The following is a 17,589-nucleotide window of genomic DNA, read 5'->3' as shown; positions in this document are numbered from 1 at the left end:
ATTGGTAATCTGGCATGATTTTAGTTTGCTGGATGACCACTTATCCTGGGTGTGACCAAGTTTCCTAGGGTCCCATAAGATTTGTTTTCTGGCTCTCAATATTCTGTGGTGTTATTTAGCTGTAATGTACCCCAAAGGCTGGGTCTACACTAGAGTTGTCAACAGAAGGGGCCTTCAGTCGACATAACTGAGGGAGCATCTACACGCTTAAAGCGTTCTGTCGACAGAACTCTGCATTTGCCTCGACAGTATTATCCTGCAAACATTTGAGGCATAACAATCTCTGGGCATAGAACTGTGGACAAAAGTGCAGTGTAGACACTTCTGTTGACAGAGAAGACTTTTGGCTGCTGGGCAGCCCTCTTTGCATAGCTGCCATTCCGCTTTCTGCCATCAGAGGGCAATACAGTCTGGCAGTTTTCTGTCAACGGAGCAAGTTGTGTATAGATAAACTTTTCTGTTGAGATTTCCCTGTCGACAGATGCTTGCAGTGTAGACATAGCCTAAATGTCTTAAGAGCCCAGTAAGCAGTGTAAGTGTTGGTGATGCTGCTAAACAGTATTGACCTCCTGTGGTCTGGCAGATTCTGTCATCTGGGCACCAGTCTAATCTGAGGTTGCTAGATTAGAGAGGGTCGACCTGTACGACATCTCAAATAGGTTTGTAAAAGTCAATTCCCTTTCCTGCTGATGAAATTGAGCATGTGATATTGTCCCAAGAAAAATTTGGTTCATTACATCTTGATGTAATAACATGTTATTGAATAACAATCAAAGTTTATTTTAAAATGATGACCTTGAAAGATGATATTCTGCAAAAACTAATAATAAAACATGGGCTACGTAATTTTGTTTTCAGTTGCCTTATAGACGTCATTCATTGGGTTAGGTCGTAGCATTCGTTGCTGTCTAAATAGTGAAATAAAGTGTAAGAAAAAAGAACCATGAAGCATTGATGTATTTGCTTTATAAGAACAGTTTAGTAGAACTTCTGGGCTAGTACATACCCATCACTAATGGAAACGTGACAGATGTAAGATGAAAAGGCGTAGAATTGGGAGAAACAGTGCATTAAGGGTTATGTCAGTAGCCACTTTGTCAGGCATTGTGCTGATGAAAATTGGCTGATAAAGATTGTTCTTTGTTTTGTAGCCTCAGACCATACGTCAGACTCTCCAAAGGACACTGCGTTATTATGAGCATCAAGTTATTGGGTAAGTAAAAGAGAGTACAGTAGTTATCTGAAGGGTGAATAGAAGATAAGTGATACCTGTTGAAATCATACCTCCATGCCTTCTAAGTAGTGGGGTCGATTTACCAACTTAGTCATGTTTTTCAGTACTGATAAATGTTATAAACTTTTGCACTATTCTTCATCTCTTCTGCTGCAGTTAAATAACTGCTTCCATTCGAGTCAATGGGAGTGGGACTGAGCCGACAGAGGAGCAGTTGTATAACTTGTTGGTGTGGGGAGCCTTTGTGAAAGTGAGATTTTTTTTTATTTTTATTTTTTTTCCCCCCAGAATGCACCCTTGACACAGTCAGCCGAAAGTTAATTATTGTTAATGTTTGTTTCAGTCAGACCAGGATCCCATAGGCTAAATACTGGACGGGCATACTGTAAATGTCAATCCCTGCCCTAAAAAGCTTATCATCTAAGGCTCAGATCCTGCACACAGTTACATGTGTGAGAAGCTGTGAAGTACATGAGTAGCCATATGGGATTACTCACTTGCACAGGAATTTGCAGATAAGGGCCCCACAGGTACATTCTGACTGCTGGATGAAACAAACAGGTGAGGGGGAACAAGCAGAGGATAACCATGACAAGATACTATTAATCATCCCAGCAAATGACTGCTGCCCTTTTGTTTTCTGTCTGTCCCCTACCTACCCAGGTGCTTTTATTCTCACAGATGCCATTGCAAATAGAACAGGAGTACAATGTCTGCAAGACTGTATCAAACAAACAACTGTGCCAAATGTAGAATTGTGTCCCTGACTGCGTTTGATTATGCAGCTTTAATAGCAACTCTTTCTTCTATTACTAGGTTGAGTCAAAAGGATGCCATAGTTCTGAAACTCTGGATGCTGGAGGGAATTTTAGAATCTTTTTGTCAGAATTTGCACAGCTCTCCATCCTGGCATGCATGGCAGGAGAGAATGCCATGGCTGCGGTGATCAAGTGTATCCCTTTACTGGTAGTTATAACACTTAGTATGGAGCAGATCTGAGCAGGAAGGTGGGGAGGAAGTCATGGCAAAATTATTATTATTTATTTTATTGTTGCTTGAAAGGATTGCTTTCAAGTTGCACAGTAGTAGATCTCAGGGGGTGGGAGGGACTACGGTGCTTTAAGAACAACATAATTACAATAACAGTGTAGCTTTTAATTCATGGCCAGTACTGACTCAGAACTGTTTGTTTTTAATGGAGAGACAAATAAAGCAGCTCCTCTTATACACCAAAGGCCCGTCATTCCTGATGCTATGCCTGCCACCTAAACTCCGTTTTGCTACACTTTCGTAACTCTGTCTGCTTGCTAATCTAATATATGCCTGTTTTCTCAGTATACTATAATGAGCCTCATCATGTAATTCTTACTTTTGCCATTTGGGAGTTCTGCATGTGTAAAGCCTGCAGGATCTCCCTGATAGATTTTAGGTTAGAACAAAACAGCCCCCGTCAGTGTAGCTCTCTGTAGATCTCTGCATGGATCTCTGAGGCTACATCTGCCCTAGCACACTACGTCGAAGTAGCCTATTTCAAAGTAAGGACATCGAAATAGGCTACTTCGACATGTATCGTCTACACATCCTCCAGGGCTGGTGCCGTCGATGTTCCATGTCAAAGTAGCGACGGGGAACATTGAAAGGAGCTGCCTTGGAAGGAAATGTGGAGGGTCCACACACACAAGCTCTCCCCGTCGAAATAAGGGGCCAGCAGAGCCCCATGCCGCTCCCTTAAAGGGCCCTTCCCAGACACACTTGCCCTGCACAGCACGAGATCCACAGAGCCGACAACCAGTTGCAGACCCTGTGCACGCAGCATGGACCCCCAGCTGCAGCAGCAGCAGCCAGAAGTCCTAGGCTAAGGGCTGCTGCATGCAGTGACCGTAGAGCCCTGCAGGGGCTGGACAGAGCATCTCTCAACCCCTCAGCTGATGGCTGCCATGGAGGACCCCACTATTTCGACTTAGCGGGACGCGAATCGTCTACATGCGCCCTACTTCGACGTTGAATGGATGGGAATAGTGATTTTGACATCTCACCACCTAACGTTGATTTCAACATCGAAATAGCACATGGTGCGTGTAGACACGACACGTGCTATTTCGATGTTATGCTGGCTACTTTGAAGTAGCCAGCTAGTGTAGATGCACCCTGATAGAGAGAATTCCTATAGCCTGATTTTTCTCCTGCTGTGCATTTGGTATAGTCTGTGTATAACAGGTGCTAACAAAATCGGAATGGTAGAGCTTTTCACATGAGCATGAATGCCTAGAAGGTACACACAGTGGAGACTCAGGGTTGTTGACTAAGATTGAACCCAGGGCTGGGAGCCTGGGATATTGACTCCCTCTGATTTTGGTCAAACATTTTTACAGTTTATCGCACAAGGTGATGGGCAGCTCTTTGCCTTCAGTGGCAGTTGAAGAACTCCCCCAATATCCTAGAACAGCGATACCTGTAAACAGGGGCAGATCGGTTCATCTAGATATTTACCTAGCTTGACAAGCTACATAAAAAGCACTAGTGAAGTCAGTATAAACTACAATTTCATAGACGCTACATCTACACTATGAGGAAAAATTTGAATTTAAGGCAGTTAGCTTGATATTACCATGTGACTGTCTTCACTGTAAATACCATTAACTTGATTTAGGGAGCACTAATATTGATATTACAGTATCGTTGGTACCTGATGGGTGCAGCGTCACGCTGAAATTCAAAAGTTTGATTAAGGGCCAGTGTGGAAGCGCCACATCTTAAAATCTGAATTCATTGGCCTCCAGAGGTGTCCTGTATGTAGCCCACAATGCCCCTCAGTGCTCTGCTCCAGCTGCTGCTCTTCAGGTGCACAAGAATTAGGTAACAGGGAGACTGTGAATTTCAAATTGGGCACAGCAAGCCTGTGGCTGTGGGGTCATGTTTGTATGAAAGCCTGAGAAATGTCGTTCTTTCTTTGCTAGTAGCACTGTGAGTGCATGTACCCATTACAAATAGCCCCAGCACAGAGTTCATGGTTCTGTCTCTACACTTGTTTTTTTCTGCGCTGCCCGGTGCCAGCTGCTGCCCCGCAGGACCACATGGCAACAAGGCTGTTGTGGGGGGTTATGCTTGTATGAGATGCCCAGAAACTTCTTCTCAGCAGTTTACATTTGTGTGTGAACCCTCTCCTTACTCGACAGGCATCATAAAGTTGGGATCTTTCCTATGCTCAGCCACATCACGTGGGTAGCCCCCAGTGCAATAAAAGGATGTGCCTGCTGTTCGGGCTGACCATGCTGCCAGGTGGCACCATGTCCGAGTTTGTGTGCGTTTAGGGCTCCAGTGGTGGAAAAGAATTTTGGGGGCTTGCAGCTGCTGGGGGGAATTGCCTCTGGCAGCTAAGATATTTGGTGGGACTAATTCAACTGGCCTCCAATGAAACCCCCCACGCCCCTAGTTAGGGACCAGTGTGGCTTGATGTCATCGAGGAGGAGTCTTGCCTGGCAGCTAAGATACTCGAGGCTTGCTGCCGCTGGGGAAAGTCTCCCCTTGTGGCTAAGACAGTCAGGGGACTGCTTCAACTAGGTTGACATTTCAGCCAGCTCTGCAGCTGCAGACCACAGCCCCCCATGCCAAAAATATTTTCGGGGCTGGCTGTCCATTGCAGACACCTGCTGCTTTGATATTTCTTTTATATAAAATCTTTTTCCTATCTGTCTTCATGCTTTGGCCCCCACCAAAAACACAGGGTGGAGGGCCAGTTGAGATTCCTGTTTCCATCATAAGTTGAGTTCATGAGATTTCACTGCCATCCCCTGTGTTGGCAATGTCTGTGTAGTGAAGACAAAAGGTCTTTTTTTTTTTTTTTTCTTCCCCCCTAGACTTTTCTATCCTTTTTCTTCTAACTTTGAGAATACAGTCCGGTCCTGTGTATTATTTTCAGGGATCGGATGCAATCACGGGAGTGGGGACAGTCAGTGGATGCAAAGTTGAGAATTAACTTATAGAAAGACATTTCTGTCAAGTTTTTTGCCATCTCTGTGGATGCCCTACTTTTCCTTCTTTCTGATGGAAAAATGGACGTTTGTTTAGCACAGGAGGGGAATGAGGAAAATGCAATGTGGGAAGATGTCAAAAACCAGTGAGCATACCCAGAATGCTACAGGGATGAGGGAACAGTGGGGTAGTTTCCCACAATGCACTACTGCAACAGTTCACATTTGCCAGTTGAGTGGGGCAGCCATACGTTGACTTTGTGCGGAGCACATGGGGAGATGAGGATAGTCAAAATCAAATTTATAAATTCCAGAGTTACAAAATTGATATTAACAAATTTGACTCTGTCATAGTGTAGACTCAGCTACAATGACTTGTTGATATCGCTCTATTCATTGTACAGTGGAAGACAACTAGGTTTACATTTTTGATTTATTTTACAATGTGGTAAAAATAAGACTATGCAATTTTCTGCTAATAGTGTGCTGTGACACTTGTGTATTTTCATGTCTGACTTTTTGTAAGCAAGTAGTTTTTAAGGGAGATGTAGCTTGAGGATATGCAAGACAAATAGACCCCTAAAAGGCGTACAGAAGTCTGGAATAGTTGACAGCCATTGTCCTAGGGAATTTGAGCCTTTGGGCCTGTTGTGAGGTAGAGCACACTCTCTTGACCAAGGAGGCATTAGTATTTAGTAAGATCAGACCCAAAGTGTATACCCACATTTTATTTTTGAAATGGGAGACAAGCTTATTTTGCTACCTTGCGTTTTTCTTCAGTGGTCTGATTTTAATATTTATGGTTTGCAGCGATACGGCTGTTTTGGTCCCAGGATATTAGAAAGACAAGGCTGGACCATCTTCTGATGGTTACAGAGAGAAGCTTTCCTGCAACACAAAATTGTTCTTCGGGTCTGGGAAAGGTATTAAGGACTGGTCTGTGCCAGAAAATTGGGTCAGAATAACCACATTGCTCTGGAATGTGAAAAATCCCCAATGTAGATTTGTGCTAGGTTGACAAGAGAATTAGTCTATCAACCTATCCACCCTCTCTGGGGGATATAATTATCTCTACCAATAGGACAACACCTCATACTGACCTTTAATAGCATCTTCATGGAAATATTAGAGCATGCATCATTTTGGCTATGTCTACACTAGCCAAAAACTTCAAAATGGCCATGCAAATGGCCATTTTGAAGTTTACTAATAAAGCGCTGAAATACATATTCAGCGCCTCATTAGCATGTGGGCGGCTGTGGCACTTTGAAATTGATGCGGCTCGTCCAGACGGGGCTCCTTTTCGAAAGGAACCCACCTATTTCGAAGTCCCCTTATTCCCATCTGCTCATACGAATAAGGGGACTTCGAAGTAGGCGGGGTCCTTTTGAAAAGGAGCCCCGTCTGGATGAGCTGCACGGCAGCAAGCCGCGTCAATTTCGAAGTGCCACGGCCGCCGGCGCTAAATATGTATTTCAGCGCTTCATTAGTAAATTTCGAAATGGCCATTTGCATGGCCATTTCGAAGTTTTTGGCTAGTGTAGACACGGCCTTTAAGTGTAAGGGTGTCGCAGCTAAACAGGAGGTGAAATAGAATGTTTAGCATAGGGTTTTAAGGGGACAGTCATGGCGAAGTGTTCTGTTGACACTTCTGCATCTGTCAGACAAACAGGTGGGGTTAATGGATGACAAAATGTTGAAATATGGTGCAAACAGAGTGTTTTATTAAAACCAGGATTTTTACCCAACAGTAACTAAGCAGATGAAACCAGACAATCGCTGCACGCTCAAATGAACTCACACAGCAAAATGGTAAAAGGCAAAAACACCATATCGCCCACTTAACAAAATGATTGCTCCATATCTGACCTCTGAATTTTTCTCCTCAAAGGGAACCTGAATAGGAACTTCAGAAGATAAGCTTAAATTCTTAATTTTCCTGGACACTAAAAATGATGGTGGTGTTAATAAAGACACTGAAGTTATGGCTTATTATAACAATCTTTTGGTTTAATGTACAACTACAAAGAACAGCACCTTAATGGTGATTACATGTTAAGGAGGAGATATTAGCTTACTATTTAATCCTTTTTTTTTCCCCTCCCCTCCTCTATTCCTTTATTCTCATTTCAGAAAGTGCTCAATATTATTGACTATTACTACTTTTTCAGAGGTTTACTTCAGTTCCCAACACTGGCTTCTCTCTCTCTCTCTCTCGTGTGTGTGTTGTTTGCCCGATATTATAGACTTGATTCTGCTTCCTTAAAATCAATGTGAAGTGTTGTAATGGTTTGAATGGAAAAAGGATCAAGCCCCACTTTATAGCTAAATAGAAAAAGAGGATGTGCTTGCAAAAGCATGCTAATAATCAACTTAGTCTCCCAACTCACTTGTTATATAAATTAAGCAGATGTATAGACATTGTTTTTTTTTTTCCCCTAGTTACAGGGATGCAGAAAAGAACTTTCACAATATATCGAACAGATGCTCCTATACAGACTGCTCTGGCAAGGATGAAGCTGAAGATGTCTCAGGAATTCTCCAGTGTACAGCTAATATACTTGGTACTTATTTTTTTTAAATATGACTCATTTGCTTTGGAGGTGTTTTTTATTGATTTTTATTTTTATTTTTTATTTTTTTTTATTTTTTATTTTTTTGCAAGGCCAGTCATTAATCATGAATGAAGGTCTTTCCTGTTCCATGCAGGGCAGTTTAGATTGTAGTCAGCATCATCTCATTGTGCTGGGGGTGTCAAGGTTATTTCCTTTTCTAGGCATAGTGTGCTTGTCTGAAATATCTACCTTGCTTTTTCTCTGGGGTTTGCCCTCGATGTGTTGTCACCGAGAATTGGAATGTCAAAGGATGGGGCCAAAATTCATTTGAGGTTGCTGAGATATAATTGGGGTGTGGGGAAGAATTTGGCTCTCAGAAGTAGGTCAGGAGGTATTTAAACATTTGCTACAAAAGGCAGACGCAGAAGTGTTCAGTTAAGTATATAGATTTGAGGTCTGGAGAAGCCATGCTTTAGCAGAATGCAGTCCAGTGAATCATGAGAGCATCTTCAGTTATATTTCACTCTTTGTGCTGAAGGATTCAAAATGTAACAGGCTTATATAAATGTGGGGAAGATATATCCACCATTGAAGTAGAGCCACATATGCGACCGCTTAAGAGAACAGAGCAGCACTGCACAACAGGACAGGAAATGAAGAACGTTACCATACCAAAGGCTTTGTCTAGACTGGGGGGATTTGTCGGCAAAGTGGCTGTTCTTTTGACAAAACCTGCAGAGCATCCAGACTATCATGGATGTTCTGTTGACAATAAGTTGACAGAACACAGCACTTTTATTGACAGCCATACCCTGCTTGCCACAAGGAAGAGTGTCACTGTTGATAGAGTTCTGTTGACAAAAAGCCAGCCTGGACTTTCCAGGGGGACCTTCTGTTGACAGAAAAGGCTTCCAGGACACTGCACAACCCTGTCTGCTGTGCTGCTGGGTGGCTGTTGTGCCCATAGAGGGACCGGGCAGTCTGGATGCGCTGTCCAGAGTGGATAGCTCTTTTGATCCACCCTGCAGTCTGTCCGCGATCTGTCAACAGAGGTTTTGTTGCAGGATATCTTCAGACACAAACTGCTGCCAACAAATCCCTCTAGTCTAGACATAGCCAAACTGAAATTACCAGGAGAACCTAGTTTGGCAGGGTGTTATTATCTAAGCTGAAATTTGGCCAGGACTAAGCTGTTTCCTGTGCAGTGCTAAAGCCAGATGCAAAGCCTTCCGTATAGTTTCATTGGTGAGCCATAAGCTGGTTTTCAAGTGAAATTTGTGTAATAAATCAGTGCAGTTTCAGATCATGGGCTCAAATAGAGGCAACTGACCCTAAGCAGGCACACGCTCTTCTGCTACATCTTTAGGGCACACTTCGACTGTAATCAAGGGGTGCGATTGCAGCTTGTGTAGACAGGCCCAAGCTAGGTTTAGTCTCAAACTGTGTCCTTCAGCAATGGAGCAGGTGCAAAATACAAGTCAGCCCTGCAAGTGATTACTAAGGGTTCTGGGCTGGCTTGTATGCCTATACTGAGACTTGTGATGCCATGGCCTCATTGTTCTGGGACCTGAGCTGTCTAGCTTAAAGATAGCTTGAGCATGCTGGCTTCTTCACATCCACTGATTGCTGTCTAGGAATAGCTGTTATTTTCTTTAACATCAGTAAGGTTTTATTGATTCTCAGCGTGGCCTTTTTCTGTGAAAGCTGATATGAAACCACACTGAAAGAAAAGTAAAAATGTCGTTCTTTTAAAAAAAAAAAATAAAATGGGGCATTTAACATCATAGAATCATAGAACAAGAGAGCTGGAAGAGACCTAAAAAAGCCATCGAGTTCAGCCCCCTGCTCTAAGCAGGACCAAACCCATCAGATCAGCCCCTCCAGGGTTTTGTCGAGGTGAGACTTAAACACCTTCAGGGATGGAGACTCCACTACTTCCCTGGGTAGACCATTCCAATGTTTCACCACCCTCTTAGTGAAAAAGTTTTTCCTAATCTTCAACCTGGACCTTTCCAGCCACAACTTGAGACCATTGTTCTGTGTTCAGCCATCTGTGACCACTGTGAACAGCCTCTCTCCAGCCTCTTTGCAACCTCCCTTCAGTAAGTTGAAGGCTGTTATCAAGTCCCTCCTCAGTCTTCTCTTCTGCAGACTAAACAGTCCCAATTCCCTCAACCTTTCTTCATAAGTCATATGCTCCAGTCCCCCTAATTATTTTGGTCGCCCACCCCCCAGTAAAACGTTTCGTTTTTATTGTTTGAGAAGCTGTTACAGATCACCTTCAGCCATTGGTTAATTAGCTAATTTTAACTTGTGATGGAATTTGTCTCTCTCTACGCCCCCCTCCACCCCGCAGTGGGTCCTGCACTACTTTATAGTGGTAGGGTGAGTAATTTTTCTCTGGGAAAACTGGCAACTCCCAGTCTTATTGCTCACCTCAGTGGGTCACTGCAGTTCTCAGTTTAACTCCTTTAATTTAGAGGCATGTTTTAGTCTGATTAGCCACTCTTATCATCTGCTACTGGGGGTAAAAGGGAGAGGAAAAATCTGAATCTCCGGGTGTGGCGGCAAAGACTAGATTCTTTAACTCAGTCTGCCCACTTTGGCCGAGGTTTACCTGCCTTGACCTCTGAGCCCACAAGGGGGCTGCTCCCAAGGGAGTGCTCTCTCTTTCCCTCTCTCTGTAGTTGCAGGGTTCCCTTCTAGTACCTGACAGTGTTCCTGATCTCCAGCAATGTGTGTTCCTGAATTGACTGAAGGAGGGTGGGGCTTATTAAGTAATTGATCACTGACTGGCTCCAGGTGTCCCATCAACCTAGCCGTCTCAGCTGATTCTTGCAGGCTCTCGATTGACTCCAGGTGTCTTAATTCATCTGGGGCAGACCTTGTTTGGTTATCAGAGAAACAGGGAATTGTTTGACTAGGGGCTAATACACCTGCTTTTTGCTATTTTCTTGTCACCATCTGGCCTGACCCCTTCACACATGGCACTTTGAAGGTGTAAGGTGCTAAATGTTGTTTATCATTGCTACAAGTAACACTCACTACTGAGCCCTTCACATGACTGTGTGCATGTAGTCGTCATAGTGCCACAGCTAACGTTATCAACCCTTTTTTGAAATTTGGTTTTGAGTGTATTTACATATAAATTATTTAACTTAAAGTGATGTCTATGTAAATTCTGGTCTATGCAATAATTACTGTCATGCTAAAATTCTTTATTATTTTTAAGCATCTTACTAACATTAGATGCTTTTGAATGTTCAAGTGCTACACTTATGCCTTGCAAGTCCAGCTGGGGAGTCCTCCCAGGAAATCCCAAGTTACTGCAAGAGATGTAGGTAAGAGTTGTAATGGGCAGTACTCTCAGTATTTAATAGGTTTCCTTTCACTTGGTAATGAACAAAAAGCCTGAACATGGGCTATTTTCAGAAGATTATGTGGCTGGAGATTTCTTGTCCCAAGGAGGGCATAAAATTGAAGTCCTGACCTTGTGTGATAATTAAAGATCTCATTACCCACTTTGCTAGAGGACTAGTATCAATTCTGCTATTCAAGCTAGCTGAATTCCAATCTGGGTTACTACATTCTGCTTACCGTAAAAATCCTCCTTGCAGTTGGAGTAACCATTTGTCTTCCTTTACTGTCTCAAACTATTGTGTATGATTGGTATGCACTGTAAAAGAGCTGTTATCTTCCACCTGAGAGGTATTTTACTGATGATCAAAACCGTTCCTTTTCATTATGGTCCTTACCACACAAGGATACTGAATGCATGTGGAGAGTGCTGCTGGCTGCTGCTGAAGAGAGGGCACTCATAACCTGACAGAGCTGGTAGGAGGAATAGCTCAGTGGTTAGAGCATTGGCTTTGTAAGCCCAGGATGGTGAGCTCAGTCCTTGAGAGGCCTTTCAAAAGTCTGGGGCAGATTAGATTTAAAAAAAAAAATCTGTCAGGGATAGTAATAGGTTGTGCAGGGGACTGGACTCTGTGACCTCTCAAGGTCCTTTCCAGTTCTATGTTTTAGTTATATATGTAACAAGGATTCACGAGAACAAGTGACGTCACAGAAATGTACGATGCAATATTTAAAAAATTTTATTTTATTTTTTAAATAGCTGAGTCCTTACCTTATCCACATCAGCTCCTGTACATGTCTTCCTGACTCTTGCAGAGGAATCTTAGTTTTAATATATAACATAATGAGAGGCCAGATGAAAAACTCCTAATCACTTTCACTATGAAACTACAGCTCTCATGGTCTGTCAAGTCTGTGTGCACTTAAATGGCTGTGAATACTTATTTATGTGTTCTTAAAATTAGCGTCTGAGGTCCTGATCATCAAATGCAATCCAACAGTGGCCGTGTCTACACATGCACGCTACTTCGAAGTAGCGGCGCCAACTTCGAAATAGCGCCCGTCACGGCTACACGTGTTGGGCGCTATTTCGAAGTTGAAATCGACGTTAGGTGGCGAGACGTCGAAGTCGCTAACCCCATGAGGGGATGGGAATAGCGCCCTACTTCGAAGTTGAATGTCGAAGTAGGGCACGTGTAGACGATCTGCGTCCTGCACCATCGAAATAGCGGGGTCCGCCATGGTGGCCATCAGCTGAGGGGTTGAGAGATGCTCTCTCTCCAGCCCCTGCGGGGCTCTGTGGTCATCGTGTGCAGCAGCCCTTAGCCCAGGGCTTCTGGCTGCTGCTGCTGCAGCTGGGTATCCATGCTGCATGCACAGGGTCTGCAACCAGTTGTCGGCTCTGTGGATCTTGTGTTGTTTAGTGCAACTGTGTCTGGGAGGGGCCCTTTAAGGGAGCGGCTTTCTGTTGAGTCCGCCCTGTGACCCTGTCTGCAGCTGTTCCTGGCACCCTTATTTCGATGTGTGCTACTTTGGCGTGTAGACGTTCCCTCGCAGCGCCTATTTCGATGTGGTGCTGCCCAACGTCGAAGTTGAACGTCGACGTTGCCAGCCCTGGAGGACATGTAGACGTTATTCATCGAAATAGACTATTTCGATGTTGCTACATCGAAATAAGCTATTTCGATGTAGCGTGCACGTGTAGACATAGCTAGAATGGGCCCATGAGCTGCAGTGAGTGTGGGGATCTGTACTAAACAGATCGTGAGGCCTAAATAGCCCTTTTCTTCAGGGAACTGTGCTGATCTGAGTGAAAATGTACATTTTTTATATATATAAAAACTTATTAAATAAAGTGAGAGGAAGTTACTGATAGGAAATCTTAGGGGGTTTATTTATTCATTTTTTTTTTTAAAATATGACCTTGAGATAAGGGCAAGAGTTAAAAGTAAGGTAAATTCTTAAGGTAGTTCTTGATAAATACTTATTTCCTTCTCCCTCATCCAATGTCCTGAGTTTAGGAAGGAGTATCAGCATTAACTCCAACTTAATTTGTGTCGCAACAGCCAGACTGTTAATGAAGCCTGCCTAATTAGTCCTCAGTTCTATATATGACAGTTATTGTACTGCATGAATAAGGAATAATGAGAGACTTCTTTATACAAATGGGAAATAAGCACTGAGGTGTGTAATCAGTACAATTCATCTTATTATGACATTGTTGAGATAGAAGACTTGAGTGGATCTCTAATGTGATGGCATTTAAACAAATGTTAATCCAAATTCTGCTCTCTTTTATGATAAAGACTAGGCGCTGAGCACACTGCTACTCTTCATGCAAGCCAGAGGTTGTGCCTGTTTATGCTGGAGCTGAGTGTTTGCTAATGTGAGTTGCAAGGCAAGTTAGGTTTTGATGCTAGACCGCACGTTCAGATTTCAATCTGGGCACCTTGGAGCTTTGGTGTCCATTTGCAATGATGGAACAAAGTTCTCTTTTGAAGTAACTATCAATAAAACATTTGATATTCTGTTCTACGTAATGTGTGAATACTTTGCTATGATTTACCTCTCCCAACCCACTAACTCTGACTTTAAAATTTTCATTGTATGGTCTTTGACAAAATGTAGCAAATACTGAAGCCGTTAGTAGACCTGGGAGACTGTGGACAAGTGCCTCACTTTGTAATCCTGGTATTTCCACTATTCATAGAACAGTACTGCTTGATAAGGTGTACATTGAATAGTGTGTGTAATTTATACTAGATGAATACTGGAATTCTTCTGTCATTAGTGGTCACTAGCCCTGCAAAGCAGTCAGTAAAAGAGCTTGATTCTCCTCTTGGCCTCATTGATTTTATACTGAGGCAACTCTGTTGATATCAGTGAATTTATTCTTCATTTACACCAGTGTCACTCTTCACCATGTCCCATACCAGGACATCTCACGTTTAATTTTACATTTATTTAATTTTGAAATTGTTGCTGAGCTTCTGATTGGCTGCTCTGTTGAGAGAGCAGCTGGGCAGTCTGGCTGCTCTCTGTCGACAGAGTGGATTGCTCTTTTGATCCACATTTGTGTGTGGATGTGATCTGTCCACAGCAGTTTTGCCAGAAGATCTTTTCCAACAGTAATTTCTGTCAACAAACTTCTGTAGTGCAGACATAGCCACAGAGCATGCCCCACTGTGCTAAAAACTGTGCAAACTCAGAATAAAAAGATCACTAAGCTCACGCTCTAAGGAGATTGCTGAAAGTTTGTGTTATGTAGTGGGGAAGTACTTATTTCTCTTATTTAGTTAGCATTCTTGTACACATTTCTGAACTGTTTCACTTCTCTCTCTTTCTCACACCCTAACTACACTCCTTCTAGGAAATTATACAAAAACATTCTCATTGTGCACAAATACTGTAAAGAACAACTCCCCTATTCTTCCATCATACAGTTGTAGATTTTGTGAAAGAAGGGAAATTTTCATTGTCTCTTCAGTTCTTTGGAAAAATGAAAGGCAGTTTCTGCAAACAGACATCCAATTGTTGCACTGGAAGTTCATAATATTTTTCTTGTAACATATTTGCAACTTTGCTAAATGGATGGAAAATACCACCACTATAAATACCTGTGTTGAGATGTAATGTTGGATGAGATTAATGAACATTTGCAAAGTCTTATTTTTAAATGTGAATATTTGCAAAGTTAAAAAAAAAATTGTGCAACCTCTATTGAGAGAGAAAAGAGAAGTGCCCAGATCCTGTGCCTGAGTGGATACCTCGCTTATATTTGTGTCTTCAAAAACCTCACTTCTCATTTACACTATGGAATATCTACGTCAATAGTTTCAAACTGTGGGTACACAGAAGTCTTCTGGGGGATATCAGCTCTTCTATATATTTGTCTATTTTTATAACAGGCTAAATAAAAAGCACTAGCAAAGTTGGTACAGTAGAGCCCTGAGATACGTGCACTCAAGTTGCGTGAATCTCTGGTTAACATGACTACGAGTGCTGGGGGAGCTGGCACCGGGCTCTAGGCTGCCCACTATTCACGGTAGCAGGGAAACTGACCAGTGCAGCAGTGCTGGTCAGTTTCCTGGCTCCTGTGAGCGGCGGGCAGCCGGGAGTGAAGTGGCAGTTCCCGTCCACTTTCAAGAGCAGGGAAACTGGTCAGTTTCCCTGGTCCTGTCAATGGTGGCAGCTGAGAGCCTGACTTTTGTCTGTCGCCACTGACAGGAGCAGGAAACAGCTCCTGATGGGGGCGGCAGCCTGACTCTTGCTACCCCCTGACAGGAGCAGGCTCTTGGCTGCCCGCCACTCACAGGAGACCAGAAACTGATCAGCGCAGCTGCACTGGTCAGTTTCCTGGCTCCCCGAAGTTATGCAAAATTTGACTTAGCGGGAGTGCACAAGAACGCAACAACTGTGAATGTCAGAGGTTTACTGTACAAACTAGTATTTCATAAAAACAATAAGCTGATACTACTCTAGATCCTATACACTGAACTGTAAATCCAATATTTATATTCCAATTGACTTATGATTATATGGTACAATGAGAAAGTAAACAGTTTTTCAGTACAAGTGTGCTGTGACACTTTTGTATTTTGACATTTGATTTTGTAAGCAAACAATTTTTAAGTGAGATATGTGGTGACATGGGCATGGAAGTAATTCTTATGAAGACACAGTTTCGCTGGATTGGTCATGTTATGAGGATGGATGATACATGAATACCAAAGACAGTCTTCTATGGCCTGCTTGCTCATAGAAAGCGCTCTCTTGGTGGGCAGTATAAGCACTATAAAGACATCTTAAAAGCCAACGTGAAGTCATGTGGCATATCTCCCAATGATCTGGAAACTCTAGTTCAGGACAGATTGTCCTGCTAGCAAACTACTGTATAGGCTCTTAATTGCTTTGAGAGTTACTGTGCCCAGGCACTATAGGAAAAAGTTAGGCTCTGAAAAGAACATACAGGCTATGTCTACACTAGCCCCAAACTTTGAAATGGCCACGCAAATGGCCATTTCGAAGTTTACTGATGAAGCTCTGAATATGCATTTCAGCGCTTCATTATCATGCAGGCGGCCGCGGCGCTTCGAAGTAGGCGGGGTCCTTTCGAAAAGAAGCCCTGTCGGGATGAGCCGCGCAGCGGTGAGCCGCGTCAATTTCGAAGCGCCGTGGCCGCCCGCATGCTAATGAAGCGCTGAACATGCATTTCAGCGCTTCATTAGTAAACTTCGAAATGGCCATTTGCGTGGCCATTTCAAAGTTTGGGGCTAGTGTAGACATGGCCACAGAGCTTGCAGTTGGTGGTTTTTGTGTGACATCTGTAATCTAGTGCTGCTGATCAAGGATTGATTTAGTCACTCACCAATGGCTTTGTAGAAGATGAGATCCATCCATTGATGGCTCAGTCCAAGAAGAAGTGAGATCCAGCTTGGGGGTATGCAAAACAAATCAGACCCACGGAAGGGGCATAGTAGTCTGGAAATCTTGAGAGTTACTAATCTACACTAGACATGCTGTATAAGCACCTGATATTGGTAGACGTTATCTGTATTGTATAAGTGATAATAGATTTAAACAAAAGATCTGGGACTGGCAATAATTTTTGTTTATCTTAATAAAAAAAAGAAACTAGAAATCCACAGTAATTATGTTCTTAAATATCCACAGCATGAGTCAGTGACTCTGATAGGCAAATTTGATGCATTGTAAATACCCTTCCCTATTTGCTCTACATTTATTGTCTTTACATTTTATTGTGTCCCCTTGTATTTGTAGTGTGAGAGAAGGTTACAAAATGTACTGTGATCAGTCAGTTTTAAGTGAATCATTTCATGTGTTCAAAACATCTACACCCCCAGCATCATTTTCCTTTTCACAGGAACTGGATGCACCTTAGGGAGCAAATCCTAACGGTACTTAAAATTGTTTAAGAAAGGTTGCAAAGGGTCTAAATGGCAACAATATCAAATGTTACAGGTGTGTCAAAATCAGTGTGTTTTAGAAACAGATGGGGCTTGCTCCTGCATCCAGACCCTGTAGAGAAGTCTCATAAGTGTACCAATGCACCATGCTGGCAATATATAAGTGAAATAGATAAAATTATGTATGTAATAGAAATGTGCACATCACTATAATGATTAATCTCAGATTGCAGACTCTTCAGGATAGTTCTGTGTCTTCTGGTACTTTGGTACAGTGCCTAAAATGCTGGAATCCCAATCCAAATCAGAGATTCTAGGTCAGTGACTCTCAGGCCTTTGTACTCGCGACCCCTTTCACACAGCGCAACGCTGTGTGAGACCTGCCTTAGAAAGGAGAAATGTTTTCTTTGCATTTAATGGCATTAAAAATGATGGTGGCGAAGTGAAGTTTGGGGTGGAGGTTGACAGCTTTTGATGACCCACCCATGGAGTACTCTCCTGACTCCCTGAGGCAGTGGTGGGCAACCTGCAGTCCACTGGGGTTC

The 17,589-nt window shown here is 42.9% G+C and overlaps 1 protein-coding gene across 2 annotated transcripts in view; it reads left to right on the top strand.

Moving 5' to 3' along the window:
* Nucleotides 1-17,589, top strand: part of GUCY1A2 (guanylate cyclase 1 soluble subunit alpha 2) — a 296,861-nt gene that overhangs the window by 22,245 nt on the left and 257,027 nt on the right. Inside the window, exons 2-3 of one of the 2 annotated variants that reach the window (XM_074981844.1) lie at nt 1,152-1,213; nt 7,648-7,769. In XM_074981844.1, the coding sequence (XP_074837945.1) occupies nt 1,152-1,213; nt 7,648-7,769 (184 nt within the window). The remainder of the gene's footprint in view (nt 1-1,151; nt 1,214-7,647; nt 7,770-17,589) is intronic. The other variant, XM_074981854.1, reaches the window with a different exon arrangement.

Source organism: Carettochelys insculpta, chromosome 1 (assembly GCF_033958435.1).
Source record: "Carettochelys insculpta isolate YL-2023 chromosome 1, ASM3395843v1, whole genome shotgun sequence".
Classification (NCBI taxonomy): Eukaryota; Metazoa; Chordata; order Testudines; family Carettochelyidae; genus Carettochelys; species Carettochelys insculpta.
Note: the sequence above shows the minus strand (reverse complement) of the source record. Positions and strands in the feature narration are given on the sequence as shown.